This window comes from Mustela putorius, unplaced genomic scaffold (assembly GCF_011764305.1).
Source record: "Mustela putorius furo isolate JIRA1106 unplaced genomic scaffold, ASM1176430v1.1 tig00000129_pilon_pilon_pilon, whole genome shotgun sequence".
In the NCBI taxonomy this organism is placed as follows: Eukaryota; Metazoa; Chordata; class Mammalia; order Carnivora; family Mustelidae; genus Mustela; species Mustela putorius.
In genome coordinates, this window is record NW_025421290.1 from 22,089,547 (window position 1) to 22,108,773 (window position 19,227).

The 19,227-nt window shown below is 53.8% G+C and overlaps 1 protein-coding gene across 1 annotated transcript in view; it reads left to right on the forward strand.

Annotated features, from left to right (window-relative positions):
- GALNT16 (polypeptide N-acetylgalactosaminyltransferase 16) overlaps window positions 1–16,733 on the forward strand; it is a 91,597-nt gene extending 74,864 nt beyond the window's left edge. The window contains exons 10-15 of the mRNA XM_004739009.3: window positions 527–653; window positions 1,911–2,003; window positions 3,413–3,496; window positions 10,650–10,791; window positions 11,468–11,590; window positions 14,555–16,733. Coding sequence (XP_004739066.1) covers window positions 527–653; window positions 1,911–2,003; window positions 3,413–3,496; window positions 10,650–10,791; window positions 11,468–11,590; window positions 14,555–14,692 — 707 coding nt within the window. The 3' untranslated portion in view covers window positions 14,693–16,733. The remainder of the gene's footprint in view (window positions 1–526; window positions 654–1,910; window positions 2,004–3,412; window positions 3,497–10,649; window positions 10,792–11,467; window positions 11,591–14,554) is intronic.
- The last annotated feature ends 2,494 nt before the right edge of the window (window positions 16,734–19,227 follow it).

The following is a 19,227-nucleotide window of genomic DNA, read 5'->3' on the forward strand; positions in this document are numbered from 1 at the left end:
CTGCCCTAGGGAACCCCATCAACATGGCCACCCATGCTATACCACATGTCCAGCCCTGGCCCCTGGCCCATGTCTGGAAGCTTCTGCTGCCCACAAGCTGGACAGAGGCAGGTGTTAGCTGAGGGGTAGGCAGTGGGCCCTGACAAGTTGCAATAGGTGAGAACCCTCCGGTCTGTCCAGGGACAATGAGTGTCTGTACTGCCAGCTGGGGAGAGGGAAGAGGGACCAAGGCTAGAAGTCATGAGTAAACGGTCTTTCTTTCTTTCTTTTTAAAGATTTTATTTATTTTTTTGACAGACAGAGATCACAAGTAGGCAGAGCAGCAGGCAGAGAGGAAGGGAAAGCAGGCTCCCCGTTGAGCAGAGAGCCTGATGGGGGGCTCAATCCCTGGACCCCGAGATCATGACTGGAGCTCAAGGCAGAGGCTTAACCCACTGAGCCACCCAGGCGCCCCGCTCCTTCCCATTTTTGCTCCATGGGGACTTGCCAAGGGCTCTTCCCTCCTGACGGCTGCTGTCTCCTGCAGAACTCTCCTTCAGGGTGTGGATGTGCGGTGGGAGCTTGGAAATCGTGCCCTGCAGCCGGGTGGGCCACGTCTTCAGGAAACGACACCCCTACAACTTCCCTGAGGGCAATGCCCTCACCTACATCAGGTAGGTGACAGTGCAAAGAGTGCCAGGCTAGGAGCCAGGCCACCTCGGTCTGAGACCCCACGAGCCCTTTTGGTCTTTCCTGTAGCTTTAGGCAGCTGCCCCTCCCCCTTTCTGGGCCTCAGTTTCCCCATTTGTTCCTTCCAATTCTGGGATTCCAGGTACCCTGAGGCATGGAAGGATGAAACTGAGAGTGCTGCCACCAGGCCTCCCTTGTCTTGACCCTCTTTGTCCATGAGCTTCTTGGAGAACTGGCCCAACCCCTAACTGGGGGCCGCCCTCCACTCACCAGGCCCCAGGTTCTGGTCATGGGTGTCCTGTCCTGAATCTGAGCTGGTCAGCGTCTACGCATCCACGTCCCCAGCCACAGGGTCCAGCCATCCCCCGAGCTCCTGGTGGGGATGGAAGGGGAAGAGGGTCCCGAGGACCCCCCTGGGAGGACAGTTCTTCGCTTGTCAGGCCCGCGCTTCCTTGTTTGCTGCAGTGGCTCCCCAGTCTAGCTAACCAGATGCTTTATTATTTTGGTTTGCTTCCCCCAACCCCGTTTTTTGTTTCTATAATTATAAAAGTAATCCATGTTCATTACAAAATGCAAGTCTGTACCAGAACATACAACGCATACATATCTGTACCTGTATGTGTTCTTACTCCTTCTATCATATAGAGAGGAAAAAGCAAAAGTTCCTTTTACCCGATCTGACTCCTATCCCACTTGTCTCTCCAAAAGTAACTTCTGGGAGTAGGTTTCTGATCTATCATTTCAGGCCTTTTAACTCCTTTTTATATATGCAGTTCACGTAGAGAGAAGCACACACACACCATAACTTTGTGTTTTTCTATAAACGGGGTCACGCTGCATGTCCTGTCAGCGGCCTGCTTTTCTGCCACTCCACCCTAAATGACAGGCGTCCTTCTGTGTCCATACCTGCTCACCGGGGTGTGCCCTCCATCCCGTAGCAGCGTCATATAAAAACTGTTGTTCTCCTATGGATGGACATTCAGGTCGTCACCCATGTTTTATCAAACAAGTATTTGGTACCCGTTCCTTGTGCCCACAGGCAGGCATTTCGGCAGAACAGAGCCCTCCAGGGGACTGTGAAGGGTATGCGGACATGCGCTGATGGAGGTTCACAGACCCGACTCCTCTCTCCCACCCCAATCACTATTCCTTTGCGTCACCCCGCACGGCACAGAGTGGATCGCAGTCCTCACTCTGTCCCCTCCCTGGTGACTTTGTTTTGTTCCTTCCTCCCCTTTTAGGAACACCAAGCGCACCGCAGAGGTGTGGATGGACGAGTACAAGCAGTATTACTACGAGGCCCGGCCCTCAGCCATCGGGAAGGCCTTTGGCAGGTGGGCCCCTCCACCAGTCCCATTATGCTCCCTCCAACCCGCCTTAGCACAACCAGAACAAAACACAAAATGGTGTGGACGCCTGGGAAGCGCTCACAGTCTCCTTGGTAACTGAGCCCCTCCCCGCTGGGCTCTTGGGAGTGGGGGGCTCTGGTAGGAGAGGCAGTGCGGGGCAGGACCGGGCCCTTGAGGACCACGCAGCCGCATGGGGAGAAACAACAGCCAGAGGAGGCTCACTTCGGAAGAAGAGCGCCCGTTCACCCCGCCTGAAGAAGAAAGGACATCTGTGGGAGTAGACAGGGCCGGGCCGTCTGCAGAAAACACTTGGGGTCTGGCCACCATTCAAAACACGCCTGTGATCTTGTTAGCCTGTTTTCCTGTCCTGGGCTCGTATGACGACAGTCTAGTTAAGCATTTTCAAAATGTAGATTGGTTATGAAATCAATTTCATGGGTCGTGACCGACATTAAAAAAAAAAATCGTAGAGAACATGATAGATTGGACCAAAGCAGAATAGAAAAGAACAGTTGATTGCAGTTAAGGCTAAGTATTGTTTGGTGAAATGTCTTTCAGTTAGATGTGTGTGTGTGTGTATATGTGTGTGTGTGTAGCTATATACACGTATAGGAATACTCGATCACAGTGTGAGATACGTTTATTTCTAAAGGTTGTGATCAGAACATTGGTGATCGTCTCTGAATCTTCTGCACTCTTTTATTGTTAGCTATATCCCTTTAAAAAATTACATCACTATTTCTTTCCGTGGTGAACTAACCTTTGCTGAAGATCTACCCTGTGCTAGGCTCTTATCCTATCTTAATTCATTTTATTCTCTGAAAACCTTCTGGGACAGGTGGTCGTGTTTACTGGTGGAGAAACTGAGGCTCAGAGAGGCGGTTAGGGTCATCTGTCAGTGGCCATTCCCATCAGGGTAGCTGAGGACACTGGGGAGAGGAAACTGTGGCATCCAGGCGCACCTCAGAGGGATCTCATTTGCCAAAATTCCTGAAAGACCTTTAAAGCATGCTTTTCATGTTGGACCCTTTCTGCTGAAATTGGAATACAGGAAGGGAAAACTTGGAATTCCTTAAGGCTTTGTTTGAGGACCAGCTAGGGGTGTGCTGAGGTCTCAAGGTGTGAGAAGCCGGAGTCAAACAGAGCCCTTGGGGGGCTTCTCTGATTCTTGAAAATGTGCAGGAATTTGGGGAAAGAAATGAGGAATGGCGAGGAGACCTGGGGGGACCTTGCAGGTCAGACAAGGATTTTTGGCAATTGGCCACGGCTGGAAGGCAGCCTGGGACAGCTCCTGGCCCTGCCCCGCCTGGGATAGGCAGAAGGAGGGGGCCAGCCTCCTGGGGCTTCCTCCCTGCGCCCGCCTGCCAGAGCCTGGGGCTTCTCTTCTCTTTCAGCGTAGCCACACGGATTGAGCAGAGGAAGAAGATGAACTGCAAGTCGTTCCGCTGGTACTTGGAAAATGTCTACCCAGAGCTCACGTGAGTGCGGCCCTCAGCTTGCGCATCTGGCCTGGCTGGGGGGCCAGCGGTTTGGGGGACCTCCCACCCTGAGATCACCCTACCTTGGGCAGTCCAGCTCTTTCCAGCTATCAGTGTTTCATCTTCATGTGAAGGCTCTGGGGGGGGAGGGGGAAAGAGTTACAAGTAAGACATGGCAGGAAGCAATTTTTTTTTTAAAGATTTTATTTATTTATTTGACAGAGAGAGATCACAAGTAGGCAGAGAGGCAGGCAGAGAGAGAGAGAGGGGAAGCAGGCTCCCTGCTGAGCAGAGAGCCCGATGCAGGGCTCGATCCCAGGACCCTGAGATCATGACCCGAGCTGAAGGCAGAGGCTTAACCCACTGAGCCACCCAGGTGCCCTGGAAGCAATTTTTAATAGACTGGGTCACAGAGCCGGAAATGGGCCTTATCCCCACAGGGAAACAAAGCTGCATTACGTAGCAAAAGCTGCAGAAATAAAGACTCCTCCCTTTTGACTCTGTTCTCTCCCTTCTGGGAGTTTATCCTCAGGAAGTAAAGCAACCGAAGCAAAAAACTATTGACAAGAGCTGTTCATTCAGTGTAGGCCTCTCGGCTGCTGTGAAAAATTTAGAGATAACTAATGATAAGGGGTGGGTTTAGTGAGTCCCAATGCATGGATCCGAGCAAACAGTGGGCGTCCATTAAGATCTCAATCAGAGAGACTGCAGAGCCCCAGGAAAATGTTTGCTCTGACAAATTGGAAGTAGACACAGATGGGGGGCGCCGGACCCACGGCTGCTTCTGAGCACGTGTGCAAGCTCCCCAGCTAGGGGTAAAGGGTAAGGCTGCTGTATGGCCCTCAGGCTTCCTTTTTTCTCATTTCAAAAGCCTTCTCAACCACCTGGCTCATGGCCTCATTTCTTTCGGGTCTCAACTCAAATGTCCTCTTCGGGGGCGGGATGGGCTCCCTGAACAGTCTGTGTTTGCAGAGCACCCCCTTCCCCAGCATCCCCTGTTTAGTCCATGCTCATCACCCTCCAGCGCCTATGTGGCCAATTCATTTCCTTGCCCCCCCGCCACGTGACAGTAAGCTCTATGCGGGTAGGGGTGTGATCTGCTTTGTTTCCTGTCTCAAAACGGGCACTCAATATGTATCTTTAACCGAACAAATTGCATAGTCAATAAGCCTCAATAGTAATAACTCGGGAGTTAGTGTTCTCCTTTCTAGAGCTGTCACCTTAGGGAACGGGTAATTCCATCAATGTCAGTCACAGCAGCTTTCCAGAACACTCCACCCCTCAGAGCCTGCAGGTCCTCGAAAAAGGCGACTCCCTGTTCTTTAAAGGCAGCTTTGTTTTTTGGAAAAGAGCCATCGTTAGGTTGTCGCCAAGTCCAGTGAAGAAGGCAATTACCCCCCCCCCCCCGCCCCATAAGGTGATCCTGGCTCCCTGATAGAGCATGACAAGGACTGAAACAAGTCAAGAATAAACTGACACTGGGAGCGAGTTTCAAGGATTTCAAAACAGTTCAAGCAAGAGCAGCATCTTTTATTTATTTTTTTAAAAATTTTATTTGTTAGAGAGAGAGAGTGTGTGTGTGTGTGTGTGTGTGCACAAGTGGGGTGGGGTCAGAGGGAGCCCAATGAGGGACTGGATTCTGGGACTCCAGCATCACAACCCGAGCCGAATGCAAACGCTTAATGCCTGAGCCACCCAGGCGCCCGAGAGCCTCATCTTTGAGAAGAGTTGGCGGCCTGGGTGAGCCAGCCCCCAGATGAAGGCTGTGAAAGGAAAGAACATTATACTTTTTATTAAAGTCTAATAAATGGACCACTTTCTCCAGTGGCCACTTTTAAGGGAGGTAGTTTCATTCAGACATGTCATTTCTGAGGCAAAAAAACAATCATTTCTTTACATCCTGCCAGAGTTCAAACAACACTGGGATGGAGCCCCGGGCTCTAGGCCTCGGGCAGCAGCTGGGAGGCCCATGGGAGACACGGGGAGGACCGGGAACACGCCTTTCCTCTCCACACCCAATCCCCATGGACAGGGTCTCATGTTATCCCCTGAGGACTGAGAGGAAAAAGTGTTTTATTATAACTACCAGAAACCTGGATCCATGACAAGACAGGACAGTGGATGAAACCAGCTACGTGAAGTGAGGAGTATGAGTCTTCTGTTTCTTCTGTCAGTGTGGGGAGGTTTTATAAAATGATCCTGTGTCGGTAATGTAGAAGCCGCGCACCTCATTCCTGTCCAGGTTACCATCCTGGTCCACTCTGTAAGTTCTGCCCGGGGTGAGGGGCCAGCAGCGGCTCAGGTCGTTGGTGAGGAAGGACTTCTGTATGCCAAGTGATACAAGCTTTCCTCCAAACAGGGGAGCCTAATGGTTGGCCCCACTTGCAGAGGGTCAGTGGGGGAAATGAGGTGGCGAAGGGAGAGGCCCCTGTTTTGCTAGGCCTGCCTCAGTCCCGGCACAGCTCTGCCCCCTGCAGACCGGAGTTCTGCTGGCCTCAACAACTGCAATGTAGTCCTTTTGTTAGGACTGTCAGGAACAGTAGGGCAAGCTGTGCACACCACATGCGCCAGGGCACTAAGCGCACCGTGGATATCGTACATTTATTCTAACACTCCCTGGCAGATGGCAATAAAAGTCTTCTAACAAGACCAGTAGATTATGATAGTTTTCTAATAGATGGAAGTCTAATAGATGGGCCAATTTTCTAATAGAGGGAAGTAAAAAGTCTCAAGGAAGGGACATTTTTGCTCTTTCTACAAAGGCATTTTAAGGGCTGATGGCTGCCCTGCTGGGAGGAGGCCCACAAAGAGGGAAGCAGACGTAGTTGGGCTCGGCCAGGAAGCTGAGGGAGGGTGGGAGAGACGACTGTGCCAGCAGCTCCAGGGCTGGGACCACAGGGACACCTCACGAGCCACTGCAGGTTTAGAGATTGTTGCCCAAGCCCCGCGTACCCTCCCCCCAACGCCCAAGTATCAGTGGCCAAGCCTTCCTGCCAGTGGCTGTTGCCACATGTAGACAGTGCCCACTTCCGCTCTGGAAGCCGACCACCCTGCACATCTCCCTGAGGACAGAGCCAGGGAGAGGAAGCACGCAGAAGGATCTGGAACAGCCTGGGCTGCATTCCTGAGCGGGTCCGAGGGGCCTCAGCAGGCATCTCTTCTCCACAGGGAGGGGTAATAGAACAGGTTGGCCCTGGACGAAGCAGAGTGGGGGGAGTCTTTGCATCCTAACACCCTCGTCCTTGGGAGAGGTTACGAATTCAAATTCTACAATGATCGGTTGGGTGATGCAAACCAATCAGGTGGGCAGCCGTCAGAGGCAAGGGAGTTGTGGCGACCGTGGCCAACTGGCATGCAAAAGCCCGTCCCCCAGGGGGCAGCACGACCTTGTGTTAGTGCCTTGTGGGAATCCAAGGCTCCGTGTGGCCTCATCTTCCTTTTTCTCAAGAGAAGCTGGATTCAGATTTCTTTGTGTAACCTTCAGATTTTTAATATTGCCAATTAGCTAAAAGCCACAACAACCACGCTATGTAGGACAGAGAAAATGTGTTTGAGGCCAGAGCTTCTCCCCAGCCCCTGAATCAGAGGCCTCCCCCTTGACACCCGCAGGCATGCGCCCACCCGGATCCCAGGACCGAGAGACAGGAGGGGGCAAAGAGCTGGAAGAAGGCCATGCTCCGGCTGGCCTGGGGTTGTGTGGAAATTTGGACTCGGAGGGTCTGTGTTGGAGAGTGACTCAGAGGCTGGTCTGGGTACCCAGTGACTCCTAGCCCTTATCCTGTCTTTCTCTTCTGCTCCCGGCCCCTAACTGTGCTGGCTACTGGGAATAGAGCTGCCCTGAGGCCCATCTGCCCGGAGTCCAGGGGGATTATGCCAGAGCTCTCCTTTCCAGTGCCAAGCCTTAGAAAACCTGCAAGCAAGAGTCGGGATGAGGCGTGGAGAAGGACTGGGTCCCTGGAGGCAATCTGGGGTTTTGACTATGGACTGTCCAGCCTCTGGGTGGGTCCAAGTCTCTGCTCAGGGTCAAGGTAGGAAAGACAGACTCTGATCCAAAGGGAAGGAGGATGAGACGCCTGGCTCAAGTCAGTAAAGTATGCGACTCTTGATCTCGGGGTTGTGAGTTCAAGCCCTTGTTGGTGTAGAGATTACTTAAAAAAGAAATATATATATATTTTTTTTTTTCAAAGAAAAGGAGGATAGACAAGGAGGAGGGAGGATATAGGTGAAAGAGGACGTAGGTGAAGGAAGTGGAAGAGGGAAGGGGAAGGAGAGGAAGTGGAAGATGCGGTGTTAATGGTTGGCAGGAGGGGAAAGCATCCAGAGGAGGGCAGGGATAAGGGGGGGCAGTGAAGAGTTGCAGAGAGTCGAGGGGGCTGGGCCCGGGGGGTGGGGGCAGAACACTACTGATAGGAGCCTTTCTCGCTGGGGAGGAGCTTGGCGGACTTGGGAACAGAGAGGGGCCTTGTGAAACCAACTGACATTGCATCTCATCTGCCCCTGGAGGGGCTGGGGTCATTGCTAGACCAGGACAGGATGGGGAGGGTATTTATAAAGGCTGCTTGATGGTTGGGGCGCCTGGGTGGCTCAGTGGTTTGGGCTGCTGCCTTAGGCTCAGGTCATGATCTCAGGGTCCTGGGATCGAGCCCCGCGTCGGGCTCTCTGCTCCGCAGGAAGCCTGCTTCCCTCTCTCTCTCTCTCTCTCTCTCTGCCTGCCTCTCTGCCTACTTGTGATCTCTGTCTGTCAAATAAATAAATAAAATCTTTAAAGGCTGCTTGATGGCAACTGATGGGGGGGCGCTGGAGGATCCCCAGGCACTTCTGACCCTTCCCAGAAAGGAGGGGTGGTCCTTTTTTTTTTTTTTTTTTAAGATTATTTATTTATTTATTTGATAGAGATCACAAGTAGGCAGAGACACAGGCAGAGAGGAGGCAGAGAGGAGGAAGCAGGCCCCCTGCTGAGTAGAGAGCCTGAGATCATGACCTGAGCGGAAGGCAGAGGATTAACCTACTGAGCCACCCAGGCACCCCAGGGGTGGTCCTTTTATTCAAAGCTTCAAGCACCTTTGTATTAGGGGGTCATAGGGGGCATTTTATTATGGGTCATATTCAGGATTATCTTTTTTATATTTTATGATATATATTATATTTTATATTTTATAATATATTATATTTTATATCTTTTATCTTTTATATTATCTTTTTTATATTACTACTTTTATTAAACTTCCCTCTACTGACAAAATAAGTGTTTATCTCTTTATACGCCATATTCCCAGGAGGGATTGACCCTGATGCTCTGTGAGGCAATAATAAACCAATAAAGACGACTGAGAAAAAACATGAAAGTGTGTTCAGGATCATATTTAGCTTGGGAGCCAACTGTTTTCAACCTGGGGTCTAGAATTATGCAAATTCTCAAGAGGGGCCTGGCAGGAAGTTTCGAGAGAAAGTGAAGGTGTCTTCCTGAGGCTCTGTGAGGGTGGGTCGTGGTTTGGGGTTTCTGGGGCGTTCCAACCAGCCCTGAGGAAGGAGGAGCTGGTTTGGTTGAGACCAAAGAATGCCAAAAGTGTTATGATGCCCCCCTCCCCAGCCCACTTAGGTTCTCTTTGGATAGAGGTAACAAGAGGGGGTTAAGATTAGGTGCATGGCCACACTCTAAGCCCCATCACTTGCTGGGGCCATAACCCAAGAGTGTGTGTGACCTTCTAAACCCAGGAATACAAGCCTGCATCAGCTGGGCCCCACAGGCTCCTTGGGTTTATTAACCACAGAGTAAGACAATGTGTCATGTAGAGGTGTGTTGTGTGTGTGTGTGTGAGAGAGAGAAAGAGAGATGTGTGTTTAAGCATATTTTCTTGTGCATTTTAAAATAGTATTTAAAATATTTTGAAACACGCCTGTTTTATTTAACAGTATGTTCTAAACATCTTTCTGTGATATCAGATATTCATTTGGAGTCATTTTCAGTGACTATGGGGCTTTCCATCCTACAGATGAATCGGTATTTAATTAGCCTGTCCCCTATTGTTGGATATCTATGTTTTCAGTATAACCAATCACCCTGCCAACAGCCCCAATATTATTGCCTCAGGATAACAAAGTTCCAGAAGTAGTATTAGGATTGTTAGGTCAAAGGTATGTCCATTATTTTTTGTGTGTTTTTTATTATTGAACTATGACTGACATACCATGTTGTATTCGTTTCTGGTGTGAACGTGGTGAGTCAGCAATCTCTGCATTACGCTGTGCTCCCACAATAAGTGTAGTTCGTCACCACCTGTCACCATGGGTCGTTATTAGGGTAAATTTGACCATATCCCCAGGCTGGACTTTCCATCTCTGTGACTTATTTTATAACTGGGGGTTGGCCCCATGTAACCCTTTTTATCAATGTGTGCCCATTTTTGAGGCTTTGGATACACAATGCCCCATTGCCCTCCAGAACTGCTGGGCCAGTTTATGCCCTCCCCCGCAGGGAAGGAGAAGGTTCGATCCCACAACTATCGCCAACCCTGGGAACTGAGATCATCGATTGGTGTTGTTACACTAGAATACATACGAGATATTTTATATAAGTAAATATCTAGAAATAACGCATATTATTATATATTATATTTCATGCACATAGTTATGGTAAACAGACCATGGGAACTCTCGAATATGTATTTCCTTAATCATTAGTGAGATTGAACGCATTTTCCCATTTGTGGGTTTTCAGTTTGCCTCTCTGAAGTGACCTCTTTCCTGTCATTTTAGATGTCATATTCAGTCCATATTTAGGCTTTAGGCCTCAGTCTCTCGCCCAGGTTTTCTTCTTTCTAGTCTGGGGAGCCCTGGGTTTCTGGTCGGAGCTCTTTCCCCAGGGTTCTCTCAGGCTTGGCCTCCAGGGCTGCCTCTGGGGCTCCCACAGCAGCTCAGACCCCGTGGGGCAAGGCTCAGTCTTCCCAGAGGCATCCCTGTTCCTTCTCCGGTCCCCTACCCTCCTGCCTCTGCTGGCTAGGCCTGCTCCCCAGGGCCCCTTCCCAGAGTCTGAGACCAAGAGCATGGTTCCCTGGGGAGCTGACCAAGCATTGCCCTTACTCACCCCCTGGCTGAGGGGTGAGTAAGCCTAGAGAGGGCAGAAGACAAGCCTGATTGCTCCCTTTTCTCTCAGAGTCCCCGTGAAGGAAGTACTCCCTGGCATCATTAAACAAGGAGTTAATTGCTTGGAATCCCAGGGCCAGGACTCGGCTGGAAACTTCCTACTTGGAATGGGGATCTGCAGAGGGTCTGCCAAGAACCCCCCAGCACCCCAGGTAAGCTGCTGAGAGCCTTGAGGTTAGAACCAGAAGAGGGAAAGGGAGCCTGGGTCATTGTCCCAGAGTTGGGGTGGCCGGGGAGGGGGCTTCCCTTGGCTCATTCTCATTTTATCTCTGCTTACACCGTCCACAAGCCCACATTCCCAGGGACCACGCATACTGTGCCCTCCACACTGCTCCTTGGGTCTGCTTCTGCCACATTTCCCTTTTCCCACCTGTTGCACGGTTGCCCTCTGGATACCACCCACATTCTCCTTGGAGGGAGAAATGCTACCCAGAGGGCACCTGGGTTCTCTCCGGGGATGTGGCTATGGTCAGCATGAAGCGTGGCCAGACATCCAAGACTCCTGTGTGTACATGTGTGTGTGACACAGGAGGGTCGTGGAATCCCCTAGCTGCCCTGGTCCTGTGTCCTGTCTCTCCCTGTCCCCCCTACCCCCCACAGTAGCCCTTGGTACATTCCAGATTGCCCTCCGCCAGCTCCAGCCAATCCTTTTATTATGGAAACTTTAAAACATATAGCAAAGTTGAAAGAACAGCACAGTGAATACCCATACACTCACTCATATTATTTAGAGAAAATTGTCCCAACAGAGTATTTGTCTTATCGTTTACCCGCTCCCCTTCCCTCACCGCATCCTTGGACTTGGCCCTTCCGGTCCCTGTCTTCTAGGCGTGGCTGTTCAGTGACCATCTCATCCAGCAGCAGGGGAAGTGCCTGACTGCCGCCTCCACCTCCGTCACCCCAGGCTCCCTGGTCCTGCTGCAGGGGTGCAACCCAAGAGAGGGCAGGCAGGTGAGTCTCCTCACCCACTGGGGTGCGCAGGTTGGGTGGCAGCTCCTGGCAGGGGAGCCCTGGGCTGAAACAGATGGACTCAAGCCCTTCCAAAGGGAGGGTCAGTCCAAGTCAGCGGCCAGGTCCAGTTCGTTGTACTCATGAGGAAACACTTCTTCGAGTAAATACTGTTAAGTGTCCATCCTGTCAGCCTGTGAGCTTCACGAGGGCAGGGGCCGTCTGGCTTGGGTCCCTAGCCCCTGACAACCACTGCAGCCCAGCTCAAGCTGGCTTTGACCAAGAGCTGGTCATAAGAGTTTTACACAGATGGCCTCACCTTACCCTCGTGCCACCCTGGGGGTCTGGGCCCTTGTGCTGTCCTCGTCTTACTGGTGAGTCAACTGAGGCTTGCTGAATTTAAGAAACAGGTGTCAGATGAAACCCAGCTGGGAAGGGAGGGAGCTGAGATTCAAGGTCAGTGTGACCCCTCAGCCCTCGGTCTTAACCCAGGACTTAGTAGATGCTCAGTAAGTATTTCTCTTGTGGCTGCCAGGAAAGTGAGACCCAGATACCCCGATTTCCAGGCTGGCACGGCAACCTCACATGAGCACTGCCTTTTCCATTTGTCAAACCCTCCGTCACCCTGTCTCCACGAATCCTGGGAGACAGGCCAAGCCCACCTGTCTGGGGAGAAACTGACGAGAAAGGATATGCAGCGGCCAGTGGCAGAGTCAGCCCCCTTCCTGACTGGAGGGCAGGGGGGAGCCCTCTGCCCAAGGAATGGGACATAAAGGCCAGGTCTGCTCCAGCCCTTCCACTGCCCACACCGCCCGGGAGCCTTCTCCGTGCTTGACCCTGGCCGGCCGGCGGGACAGTGGAGGGCTGAAGAGAGTGCCTGAAGAGAGCCGCAGGGTTTCCTCTCGCCCTTTTCCTGTTTGCCTGGGTCAGCTCTTTCTTTAGGGATGACTGGCAACTTGCTATGCTGTTCTGGAAAAGCAGCCAGATTCCCCTCCCTCCAGCCTCTGAGTGTGTGTGTGTGTGTGTGTGTGTGTGTGAGAGAGAGAGAGAGAGAGAGAGAAAGATCTACTGGCTGGGCCTGTTGGACCCTTCTGACATGTTTCTGACTGGCAGATGACGTCTGTCCTGCTCCCTCGGGCTGCCTGCCCTCAGGCTTTCAGCCCTCTTGCACCCCTCCTTGCTGAGGACAAGCGAGGAAGTAGTTCCTGGGAAGGCCCCCACTTCCATAATTCTCTGGAGCTCCATCTACTCTGCTCCTGCAAGGCCTGCCAAGCCCCCTGCTGCATCTGGGCCCCCCCGGGCCCTCTCCTCCCAGAGGATAGGATGAGCGGGTCTCCCATGCTGGGGCCTTCCAAAGCTAGGCCTCCCTTCTTGGTCCACCTCCAGCTTCCACGACCACTGGGCGTCATGGATCTGAGCGGCTCTGTGTCCGGGAGCTAATAGGACGGAGTCGGCAGGCCCCAGCACCCCCACCTCTCTGAGCCTCGGTCTCCTCCTTGCCTGCCTCACAAGGTGCCTGCAGGAACAGAGGCTGAGGAGATGGGAGAGGGCCGTGAGGGGCACGGTTTCTCTGACCAGGCCCAGGCTTGAGTGGCCGAGAGAGTGCTCAGTGGCACGGGTAGAAAGTGAGAATCCCGTGGTTCGGGGAGTACCTCTGGGGATCGGGTGATCCCTTCACTCATCCTCACATTTCCACTTTATAAATAACACTGTGCTGGGTCTCTGCCCGGGCTTGGGAATGGGCGGCTCCTGTTGGTCATGGGCAGAAGGGAGGGCAGGGTCCAGCGAAGCCCAGGAGAGTGGGGAGCATGGCCAGCCCCTCCCGGGAGGTTGGGGACTAGAAGAGCACAAAGCAATAGGATGCTGTGAGTTCCAGAGGGACCAAGGCCCTGTCCTATGCACTGCCCAACTTTTAGGCCAGGGACCCCTCTCCCCTAGGGCTGCATGGGCACCCCACAGGCCCACATTCCCAAGGGGAGTCTGCACCCCCCTCCTTCCCTCCCAAGTCAGTTCGCTTCTCTGCCCACCCCAACCCCTGCAGCCCTAGGCCTGGCCCTACCCCCACAGAGCGGGGGAGTGGGGAGTGGGGGGGATGGGGGCTCCTCACTTCCTATACGGAACAGGCAGGATACAGGGAGAGGAGAGATGGACAGACAGATCTCTCTCACTATTTATATTTCCCTGAGCCTTGAAGCCTGGGCCAGCCTCTCATCTCCTCCCCTGAGTCTTCCAAAGGACACTCTGTCCTCCACCCAGGCACCCCCAGATGTTCCACAGGAACACCTCTTTCCCCTTCATCAGGTCTGGAGAAGGGGAGGCCCAGGAGAATACCATATCGAGGACCCCAGGCCTCCCACCATCCCGCAGACCCTACTCCTCATCACTGCAGATAAGGTGGCCGGGGCCGCCCCCTACAGTTCTTGGCCACCTGCTGCATGGTTACAGGCCAGGCCGGAAGCTCTGAACTGCGGGGAGAGGAAATCTTGTGGGAAGAAGATGTAGACTCACGTGCCCACAGGGAGGAGTGGGGTGTGCTGCAGGGGTGAGGCTAGCCGAACTGGGCAGGGCCTGGGGAAACGGAGAGCAAGAGCCCCACCTCTTGGAGGGAGCAGCAGCTCTGCCCGGAGCTGCCCTAGGCCACACAAGAAACTGGGCCCAGGTCTAAAAGGAAGCTAGAAACGCACATTTTCATGAGACAATGAAGCCCAATTTCAAATGGACACTGGGCAGGCCCAACGAAATACAGATTCACTCGGCCCACAGACCTTGATGTAGACTTCTGCTGAGCTATGGAAGCAAGCGTGCATCAGAAGGGAAGGGGTTTAAGGCTGCGTGGGGGGTCAGGGAGCTCTTGTGTCAGGGACACGGCGGGGCGTTGTCCTGGGGATAGGCCCCTTACATCCATGCAAAACGAAGTTCTGGACATTATTTAATCTTTGTGTTTTTCTCCCCCGTTCTTCCCCCCAGAGATGGAAGAGAAAAGCCTCTTTCATCCAGCACTCGGTCAGCGGCCTCTGCCTGGAGGCCAAGCCCGCCCAGCTGGTGACCAGCAAGTGCCAGGCCGACGTCCCGGCCCAGCAGTGGCAGCTGCTGCCGCACACATGACGGTAGCCCCGGGCCTCCTGGACCTTTTGCATGAGACTTCGGGACCAGAAGCGGGTTAGGGTGGGGGAGTGTAAAGCCGTTCCCATCTCCTTACATTTCTGCCGGACTCATCAGCAAACACCCCTGCCACGACACACGTCTCTCCAAAGCTAGTTTGGGGCAGGCGCGGGGAAGCAGGCCCCGATGCGCTGGCTGCCAGCCTGGCCTGGCCCCAGAAGAGAAGGTCAGGTTGCTGGACTGCTGCTGGACAGAGACTGGGCAGACCCCCCTCACCCCCTGGCCCTTTGTCCCCTTCCCTTCACCCTCCTGGGGTCCCGGACAGTGTTTGGGGGACTGTACCCCATTGGCTGGGGAGAGCAAGGACAGAAGCCCGCACGGGGCCCCTCCTGGGTCACAGGGCCTACCTGTGGGATCGGCATGAGAGGAGACTGTGGACAACATGGATGGGGAGGCTGAGGACTGGACGAGGGGCAGCCTGAAGGCAAGTGGAGAACAGGAAGCAGGTGAGAAGTTCGGTGGCCTGTCCCAGGTAGGTGCTGGGTTGAGTGTGCGAGGGATAGGATCTGGAGCAAAGGATGGATAATTTGCAGAAGGACATGGATGGAAAAGCAGCAACGCACCAGAAGAGTTAGTTTCTTCCCAACAACCTATAGTTCCTCCCAGGCTGTGTCAGTCCCTGGGCATTGTGCCCTCCCTGTGCTCTGGTCTCTTACGTTCCTACCAGAAGCTGCAAGAGCCCTCATGGGCAGCCTTGGGACCCGGTTTATGAAACAGATCCCACTTCTGTTTGGCCGTGTGTCAGGCCAAGACCTCTTTCTTGGGCCTTAAGACCAGCTGGGGCCGTGTCCCCTCCGCCTGGGCCCATGGTGATGACCTGGTGAGGACCGGCAGCCACCACACACCACAGGAACAGCCCCAACCTTGTTCGGGCCTTTGGACTCCTGCCTTCTCAAAAGCCTTTACCTCTGTAAATACAGCGATGGGATGTTGAAGGGGCTGGTAAGAACAGGACCTCCCTTCTGGAGCTAAACATTCCCCAAGACTTGGGCAGTAAGTCGTGGAGCCTAAGCCTCATGCATACCCCTCCCCACTGCAGGATGGAGGCCTGGGAAAGGGTGGGTTCCCACAGTGCAGGGGGAGGCAGGCAGGTGGCTCCTGTCTGTGTGCAGAGCCCCTAGTTCCTTCTCACCGCCCCTGGGCCCACGGCCTGGTCTTGGAAACGTCCCTGCTATTTCCCATTTCCTCTTCCCCAACCCTGGGGCTCAGGCAGTGTGAGCTTTGGCAAAAGATCAAGAGTATGCAGACCCCTGGGTATCCCCCCTCCCAAAGCAAATCAGCCTGGGGCTTCTAGGGAGTTCATGGATTCCAGAGGGCCTGGGATGCTCCTGAAATTGTCCCCCAAATCATGCGTGTGTGTGCATATGTGCATCTCCTGGGGAGAGGGTCCACGGATCGTCCCAGCTACTTGCCAACGTTCGTGATCCCCAAAGGGACTGAGCCTGTGCTCTGGACTGAAGCGACACCACGGCCCCCACCCACCCACCCCAGCTGAGCTGCCCTTCTCCCTCCCTGGCATTCCTAGACTGCTAGTTCCTGCTCCCCAACGTGGCCCTCAGGCCAGCAGCTCCACCATAGGGGTCTCAGTGGCTTCCTCTCACCACCCCCCAGCTCTCACCAGGCCCCCTCAAGCAATGCTCCTGGCCCCCAGTACGGGGCCACCATCTCCTGTCCTCTGTCACTGTGTTTCCTCCACCCCCATCTCTGTTGTGCGCGTCCCCCCACAGGCAGCATGGACTCTTGGGGATGCGGAGGGGAGCATGGCTTCCCTCTTTGAATGTAAGGGGGCCGCTGCTGGGAGAAGCCCCTGAGAGCCCCCTCCTTCCCGGTGGTCAGAGTGCACCTGTCAGCCATCCTTCATGGGACTCAGCCCTGTTCTGTTCTTGCTTTTCCTCTTCTTGACCAAAGCATGTGCCACTTGTTGTCCCTGAGGGCCTCATCTTTATAAAACACACACCTGGAATAAAACCACTTCTCACACGTACACGTGCACCAGCGCCTTTCTCTCTTACTCCAAGCCACCCTCCCCCGCCTCGTGGGCAAGTTGGGGCCTTGATGGTGTGAAACTGAAACTGAAGGTGCTCGGGTCTCACCCCCTCCCATACCTGACAGCCTGTTCTTCGGCACGTCAGGGTGTCCTGGATGCAGCTCCAGGAAGGGGACCATCAGGTGTCTCTGCTGCTGCGGCAGCCTGAGACCAGAGGCCCGTTCCGGCTCCATGGCCTCATCACAGGAGCCTACTTGGGGCTTTGAATTGGAAGCCACAGGGCTTTTCCTGAATGCCTGCTTTTTGCCAACCCTCTCTCCTTCCCTGGGTGACAGCCCTGACCTCACAGAACTGCCCTCCCCCGCCTCTACCACACCAGAAGGCACTGGGGAAATGCAGGTAGGAATCTTCCTGGGTAGAATCAGCAAAATAATTCCAGAAAGAGTCCTATCAGCCCAGCCTTGTCAATTGGGTAGCAGATGCTCTGCCTAATGTTTCCATGGAAACCAGCGGAAAGCCCCCCCAGCGCTCCTGTGAGCAGAAGCTGAGCCTTCCCAGGTCAAAATAAATGCTGCCTTGGCGCACATGTGCACTGTGGCGGGCAGGCTCCCTGCCCTTCCCTGCGCGCAGCCGTTTCTGCCCCCCGCCCCCACTTCAGCTCAGGGCCGCTCTTTTGGGGTTCCCAGAACTTCTGACCACCATGCTCCAGGCTGGTGACCGTTCCAAGCACACAATGTGGCCGCAGAGCCCAGCTTGGACTGACTGGGCATAGGTAACAATTCACTAATGACTCTGGCTGTAGTCTCTGTCTATCCGACCATCCTCTCAAGGAACACATCCCTTTGCCCACCTTCTCAGGCCTCTGTCCTGGCCAAGCTGGGCCAGCTCCCCACATTCCTTCTGTTTTCCTTCCCAGCCTCCAAGGGCTCTGGTGCTGCTTCTCCTGAGTCCTGCTCTCTTGCCTCCTCCAAACCTACTTCTCTGAAGTCCCATTTTTCTCTTCCACCCCGACAGGTGGGGAAAGCAGGAGGGACACGGGCATGAGGCCAGCCTCCCTTTTATCCAGGAGGGAAGGGTGCCTCTGTCCTTGGGCCTCTGTGACTTGCCTGCGGTTTTTCCCGAGGCTTACCCCGCTCCCCTCAGGAGAGGGCTTCCATCTGCAGTTGGGAGAGATAACATGGGCAACACCTGTCTTCCAAGGGGTCCGGCACCCCAGGCCTGTGGACAATCTTCCATCACCGAGCGGGGTGTGGTCCTCTCCCACCAAAAGAACAGGAGAGGAAACCTGGAAAGGAGAAGCTACAGTTCGTGACACCCACAGCTTCATTCCCGATAATGCTCCCACGGTCCTTGGTGTGTCCCTGCCTTGGTTGGGTCTGTTTCCCCCAGGGGGAGGGAGGGGTCCAGGCAGCTTCTCAGCTGAAAAGGTCTTCACTGCTGGGCAAAGAGCTCAGGTGAGGCAGGTGGGGGCCCTCTTCTGGGCCCACAGCCGGGCTGTGTGTGCCGCCAGGACGGTGAAGGCTCCAGAGCCATCTGAGGACAGCCTCTGCCATGGGACTTGGCTCCATGAAGTATGAGGAAGTGTATAGACGGAGTGTGGACCCCAAGGCCCTTGTCAGCCAGTCTGTCCCCACTCTGCCCTTGGCCATGTGGTCTTGAGTCCCTCCCGTCATCTCTCAGCTTTGGGTTCCTCACCTGGAGGAAGGAGTTACTCCTAGCCCTGGAGGGGTTTTGTGGGGAATGATTAATTCCACAAGGGCAAAGCATCTCTCTAAAAGCCTAGTAAACATGGATTCATGCCGCTATTAGTAAACATTTTTGGAGTGCCTTCTACGTACTATGTACTTTACCAGGGGTAATGACACAAACATAAACCAGAAATTATCTCTGCCCTTAAGAACATTCTAGCAGGGGACATGGACAAAGAAACAGGCTCCTGGGATACCACATGATAAAAGCCACAGGGAAGGCAGGAACTATGGGGGTAACAAGGAGAGGCCTCTTGCTGGGGCATGGGGACCAGGAGTCCTGATGCTCCCTGGACAGCTGCATATGACCTTCTGGGCAACGCCTGCTTGGGCTGGGTGGAGGGCGGGCTGGGTGTGGCATAGTGGGAGCTAGTCATGCTAGCCAGGCTGGTGGCTTGGCAGGTATTGTTGAATTGCCTGGGCTGGTCACCTCGGTGCATGCAGCATCGTGAGTATATAGACCAGCCTATGGTCACAGAAGGATTCTAGAAGGAAGCTGCGGCAGCCGTTTACACCCAAACAGATAAACCCTTTGCTTCTTGAGCTAATGACCATTCCTCCAGGGCTTAGTCTTCTTTGGTGAGGCCAGAGGAAAGGATGGGGAAATAGGTGGCCTGGAGAACTGGGAGGTTCTTACCTGGAGAGAATGAATACAAATAACCAGGTGGTGTTCCAGAAAGACTTGTTTTCTCCTTCCTCCTCGGTTCAGCTTATTCAGCTTATCTCTGGCGCACTCAAGCCAT